Source organism: Haemorhous mexicanus, chromosome 1 (genome assembly GCF_027477595.1).
Source record: "Haemorhous mexicanus isolate bHaeMex1 chromosome 1, bHaeMex1.pri, whole genome shotgun sequence".
NCBI lineage: Eukaryota > Metazoa > Chordata > Aves > Passeriformes > Fringillidae > Haemorhous > Haemorhous mexicanus.
The window spans coordinates 157,639,802-157,645,801 of NC_082341.1; the positions used below are offsets into that span (position 1 = coordinate 157,639,802).

The 6,000-nt window shown below is 46.4% G+C and overlaps 1 protein-coding gene across 1 annotated transcript in view; it reads left to right on the forward strand.

Moving 5' to 3' along the window:
• TONSL (tonsoku like, DNA repair protein) overlaps nucleotides 1-6,000 on the forward strand; it is a 32,412-nt gene that overhangs the window by 23,600 nt on the left and 2,812 nt on the right. The window contains exons 5-6 of the mRNA XM_059848625.1: nucleotides 901-1,030; nucleotides 5,702-5,873. Of these exons, the coding sequence (XP_059704608.1) occupies nucleotides 901-1,030; nucleotides 5,702-5,873 (302 nt within the window). The remainder of the gene's footprint in view (nucleotides 1-900; nucleotides 1,031-5,701; nucleotides 5,874-6,000) is intronic.

Sequence of the window (6,000 nt, forward strand, 5' to 3'; positions counted from 1 at the left end):
ATTCCGACCCAAAATCCTGGAATTCCGACCCCAAATCCCCAAATCCCAACTCCCAGAATTCCCAAGAATTCCCAGAATTCCCAGATTTTCCATTCCCCTTTTCCCCCAGGCGTGGTCCCCGTGGCGGAGCTGGTGCAGATGCGGAGCCGCCAGAATTCCAAATCCCCAAATCCTGGAATTCCAACCCCAAATCCTGGAATTCCGACCCCAAATCCCCAACTCCCGACCCCAAATCCCCAATCCCAGAATTCCCAGAATTCCCAAGAATTCCCAGAATTCCCAGATTTTCTCCCCATTTCCCAGGCGTGGTCCCCGTGGCGGAGCTGGCGCAGATGCGGAGCCGCCAGAATTCCAAATCCCCAAATCCTGGAATTCCAACCCCAAATCCCCAACTCCCGACCCCAAATCCCCAACTCCCGACCCCAAATCCCCAAATCCCCAATCCCAGAATTCCCAGAATTCCCAATAATTCCCAGAATTCCCAGAATTCCCAGATTTTTATTCCCATTTTTCCCAGACGTGGTCCCCGTGGCGGAGCTGGCGCAGATGCGCAGCCGCCAGAATTCCGACCCCAAATCCCAGAATTTTGATCCCAAATCCCAGAATTCCGACCCCAAATCCCCAAATCCCAAATCCTCAATCCCAAATCCCAACTCCCAGAATTCCCAATAATTCCCAGACAGAATTCCCAGAATTCCCAGATTTTTATTCCCATTTTTTCTCAGGCGTGGTCCCTGTCCCAGAGCTGGCGCAGATGCGGAGCCGCCAGAATTCCAAATCCCCAAATCCCAGAATTCCAACCCCAAATCCCCAACTCCCAACCCCAAACCCCCAAATCCCAACTCCCAGATTTCCCATAATTCCCAGAATTCCCAGATTTCCATTCCCATTTTCCCCCAGGCGTGGTTCCCGTGGCGGAGCTGGCGCAGATGCGGAGCCGCCTGTGCCTGAACCTGGGGCTGGTCCAGGAATCCCTGGGGAACTCCCAGAGCTGCTCCCGGCTCCTCTGGGACAGCCTGCGCTGGGCACGGTCAGAATTCCCAGAATTCCCAGATTTTTGGGAATTTTGGGAAGGCTGGGAGGGACTTTGGGGGGTCTGGAGGGGATTTGGGGGGATTTTTGGGGGATTTTTGGGGGATTTTTGGGAGTTTGGGGGATGATTTTGAGGGTTTAGAGAAGGAATTTGGGGGGTTTCGGGAAGGAATTTTGGGAATTCTGGGAATTTTTGGGAATTCTGGGGTTGGGATTTGGGATTTTTGGGAATGCTGGGAAGGAATTTGGGGGGTCTGGAGGGGATTTGGGGGGATTTTTGGAGGATTTTTGGGAGTTTGGGGGATGATTTTGGGGGTTTGGAGAAGGAATTTGGGGGTTTTGGGATGGAATTTTGGGAATTCTGGGTTTGGGATTTGGGAATTTTGGGAATGCTGGGAGTGAAATTTGGGGGGTCTGGAGGGGATTTTGGGGGATTTTTGGGGGATTTTTGGGAGTTTGGGGGACGATTTTGGGGTGTTTGCAGAAGGAATTTGGGGGGTTTGGGAGGGAATTTTGGGAATTTTGGGAATTCTGGGAATTATTTGAGAAGATTTTTGGGAATTTTGGGAATGCTGGGAAGGAATTTGGGGGGTGTCTGGGGAGGGGATTTTGGAGAGGATTCGGGGAGTTTGGGGGGTTTTGGGATGGAATTTTGGGAACTTTGGGAATTTTGGGAATATTTGAGAGGAATTTTGGGAATGCTGGGAAGGAATTTGGGGGGTTTGGAGGGGATTTTTGGGAATTTTTGGGAGATTTTGGGCGATTTTTGAGGGGATTTTGGGAGGTTTTGTGAAAGACTTTAGGGGTTTGGGGAGGGAAATTTGGAAAGGATTTTTGGCAGTTTGGGAATTTTGGGGAGGAATTTTGGGAATTCTGGGAATTCTGGGAAGGATTTTGGGAATTTTGGGAATTCTGGGAAGGATTTGGGGGGGGTCTGGAGGGGAATTTTTGGGGCTTTTGGGGATTTTTGGGAGTTTGGGAATCTGGGATTGGATTCCCAGAGCTGCTCCCGGCTCCTCCGGGGACAGCCTGCGCTGGGCACGGTCAGAATTCCCAGAATTCCCCGATTTTTGGGAATTTTGGGAAGGCTGGGAGGGACTTTGGGGGGTCTGGAGGGGATTTTTGGGGGATTTTGGGGGATTTTTGGGAGTTTTTGGGAATTTTTGGGGGTTTGGAGAAGGAATTTAGGGGGTTTTGGGAGGGAATTGTGGGAATTTCGGGAATTCTGGGAATTTTGGGAATTCTGGGGTCAGTATTTGGGAATTTTGGGAATGCTGGGAGGGAATTTGAGGGGTTTGGAGGGGATTTTTGGGGAGATTTTTGGGGGTTTGGGGGATGAATTTGGGGACTTGGAGAAGGAATTTGGGGGTTTTGGAAGGGACTTTTGGGAATTTTGGGAATTCTGGGAATTATTTGAGAGGATTTTTGGGAATTTCGGGAATGCTGGGAGGGAATTTGGGGGGTTTGGAGGGGATTTTTGGGCAATTTTTGGGGGGGATTTTGGGCGATTTTTGAGGGGATTTTATGCAGGAATTTGGGGGTTTTGGGAGGGAATTTTGGGAATTTTGGAATTCTGGGAATTTTTTGAGAGAATTTCTGGGAATTTTGGGAATGCTGGGAATTGTTTGAGTGGATTTTTGGGAATTTTGGGAATGCTGGGAAGGATTTTGAGGGTTTGGAGGGATTTTTGGGAATTTTTGGGAGATTTTGGGCGATTTTTGAGGGGATTTTTGGGAGGTTTTGGGAAGGACTTTAGGGGTTTGGGGAGGGAATTTTGGAGAGGATTCGGGGAGTTTGGGAATTTTGGGGAGGAATTTTGGAATTCTGGGAATTCTGGGAAGGATTTTGGGAATTCTGGGAAGGATTTTGGGGGGGTCTGGAGGGGATTTTTGGGGCTTTTGGGGGATTTTTGGGAGTTTGGGAATCTGGGATGGAATTTGGGAATTCTGGGAATTTTGGGAATTCTGGGGTCGGGATTTGGGAATTTCGGGAATGCTGGGAGGGACTTTGAGGGGTTTGGAGGGGATTTTTGGGGGATTTTGGGCGGTTTGGGGGATGAATTTGGGGACTTGGAGAAGGAATTTGGGGGGTTTTGGGAAGGAATTGTGGGAATTTTGGGAATTTTGGGAATTCTGGGGTCGGGATTTGGGAATTTTGGGAATGCTGGGAGTGAAATTTGGGGGGGATTTTTGGGAGTTTTGGGGGATTTTTGGCGATTTTTGAGGGGATTTTAGGAAGGAATTTGGGGGTTTTGGGAGGGAATTTTGGAGAGGGTTCGGGGAGTTTGGGGACGGAATTTTTTGGGAATTTTGGGAATTTTGGGAATGCTGGGGTCGGGATTTGGGAATTTTGGGAATGCTGGGAAGGAATTGGGGGGGTTTGGAGGGGATTTTGGGAATTTTTGGGAGATTTTGGGCGATTTTTGAGGGATTTTGGGAGGTTTTGGGAAGGAATTTAGGAGGGAATTTTGGAAAGGATTTTTGGGAATTTTGGGAATTTTGGGGAGGAATTTTGGGAATTCTGGGAATTTTTGAGAGGATTTTGGGGAATTTTGGGAATGCTGGGAAGGAATTTGGGGGGGATTTTTGGACAGGGTTCGGGGAGTTTGGGGACGGAACTTTTTGGGAATTTTGGGAATTTTGGGAGTTTTGGGAATGCTGGGGTCGGGATTTGGGAATTTTGGGAATGCTGGGAAGGAATTTGGGGATGTTGGGAGGGAAATTTTGGAGAGGGTTTGGGGAGTTTGGGAATTTTGGGGAGGAATTTTGGGAATTCTGGGACCTTTGGGAAGGAATTTTGGGAATTCTGGGAATTCTGGGAATGGGATTTTGGAGGGCGAGGAGGGAATTTCCGGAATTGTGGGGCAGAATTTGGGATTTTGGGAGGGAATTTGGAATTTTGGGAATTTAGGATTCGATTTTTGAGATTGTGGGAGGGAATTTTGGGAATTCTGGGCTTGGATTTTGGGGATTTTGGAATTCTGGCCTTGGATTTTGGGGATTTTGGGAATTCTGGCCTTGGATTTTGGGGATTTTGGGAATTCTGGGGTTGGATTTTGGGAATTCTGGGCTTGGATTTTGGGGATTTTGGGAATTCTGGGCTTGGATTTTGGGGATTTTGGGATTTGGGAATCTGGGGTTGGAATTTTGGGAATTTGGGAATTTTGGAATGGATCTTTTGGGAATTTCGGGATTGGAATTTTATGACTGTTGGGAATTTTTAAATTGGATTTTGGGAATTTCGGGAGTGGATTTGGGAATTTGGGATTTGGGAATCTGGGATAGGAAATTTGGGGAATTTTGGGATTGGATTTTTGGGGAATTTTGGGATTGGATTTTTTTGGAATTTTAGGGAATTTTGGAATGGGAATTTAAGGAATTTTGGGATTGGATTTTTGGGAGTGTTGGGATGAGAATTTGGGGAATTTGGGAATTTTGGAATGGTTTTTTTTGGGAATTTTGGGGTTGGATCTTGGGGGGATTTTTTTGGGAATTTTGGGATGGGAATTTGGGAATTTTAGGATTGGATTTTTGGGTAATTTTGGGAATTTTGGGATTGGATTTTTTTGGGAATTTTGGGATGGGAATTTGGGGAACTTTGGGATTGGATTTTTGGGAGTTTTGGGATTGGAATTTTGGGAATTTGGGGATTTTTGGAATGGATTTTTTGGGAATTTGGGGATTGGATTTTTTTGGGATTTTTGGGGAATTTTGGGATTGGGATTTTTGGGAATTTTTGGGGAATTTTGGGAATTTAGACGGAGATTTTTGGGAATTTTGGGGTTGAATTTTGGGAATGTTGGGGGTTGAATTTTGGGAATTTTGGGGTTGAATTTTGGGAATTTGGGATTGGAAATTTGGAATTTAGGAGGAGATTTTTGGAATGGATTGTGGGAATTTTGGGATGGGAATTTTGAGATTTTGAGGAATTGTCAGATGGGAATTTTTGGGACTCAGGGATGGGAATTTCAGGAATTTTCTCCCATTTTTTTTCCCCCAGCGAGTCCCAGTCCCTGGAGGATCTGGGATGGGAAATTTTTGGGAATGTTGGGGTTGGAATGTTGGAATGTTGGGAATTTTGGAATGGATTTTGGGAATTCTGGGACTGGAATGGGGATTTTTGGGATGGATTTTGGGAATTTTGGAGAGAATTTTGGGACTTTTGGGATTGGATTTTCAGGTAATTTTGGGAATTTTAGGATTGGACTTTTTGGGAATTTTAGGGAATTTTGGGATTGGATTTTTTGGGAATTTTGGGAATTTTGGGATTGGATTTTTGGGAATTTTGGGATTGGATTTTTGGGAATTTGGGGATTTTTGGAGTGGATTTTTTGGGAATTTGGGGATTGGATTTTGAGGGGATTTTTTGGAATTTTGTGATTGGGATTTTTGGGAATTTTGGGAGTGGATTTTTGGGGGATTTTTGGGGAATTTTGGGATGGGAATTTTGGGAATTTAGACGGAGTTTTTTGGGAATGTTGGGGTTGAATTTTGGGAATTTTGGGATTGGAAATTTGGGAATTCAGGAGGAGATTTTTGGAATGGATTGTGGGAATTCTGGGGAATTTTGGGACGGGAATTTTGGGATTTTGAGGAATTATCAGCTGGGAATTTTTGGGACTCAGGGATGGGAATTTGAGGAATTTTCTCCCAATCTCTTTTTCCCCCAGCGAGTCCCAGTCCCTGGAGGATCAGTTCCGAGCCCACCTGAACCTGGGGCTGCTCCAGCAGCGCCTCCGGGACCTCCCGGGCTCCCTGCGGAGCCTCGGCCGCGCCCGCGACTGCGCCCGGGACCTCGGGCAGCCCCGGCTCCAGGGAGAGGCCCAGGCACACCTGGGACAGGTGAGAACAACCGGGGAACATTCCAGAATGTTTGGGGATTTTTTGGGGATTTTTTTGGGATTTTTTGGGGATTTTTTGGGGATTTTTTAGGGATTTTTGTGATTTTTTAAAGAGTTTTTTAGGAACT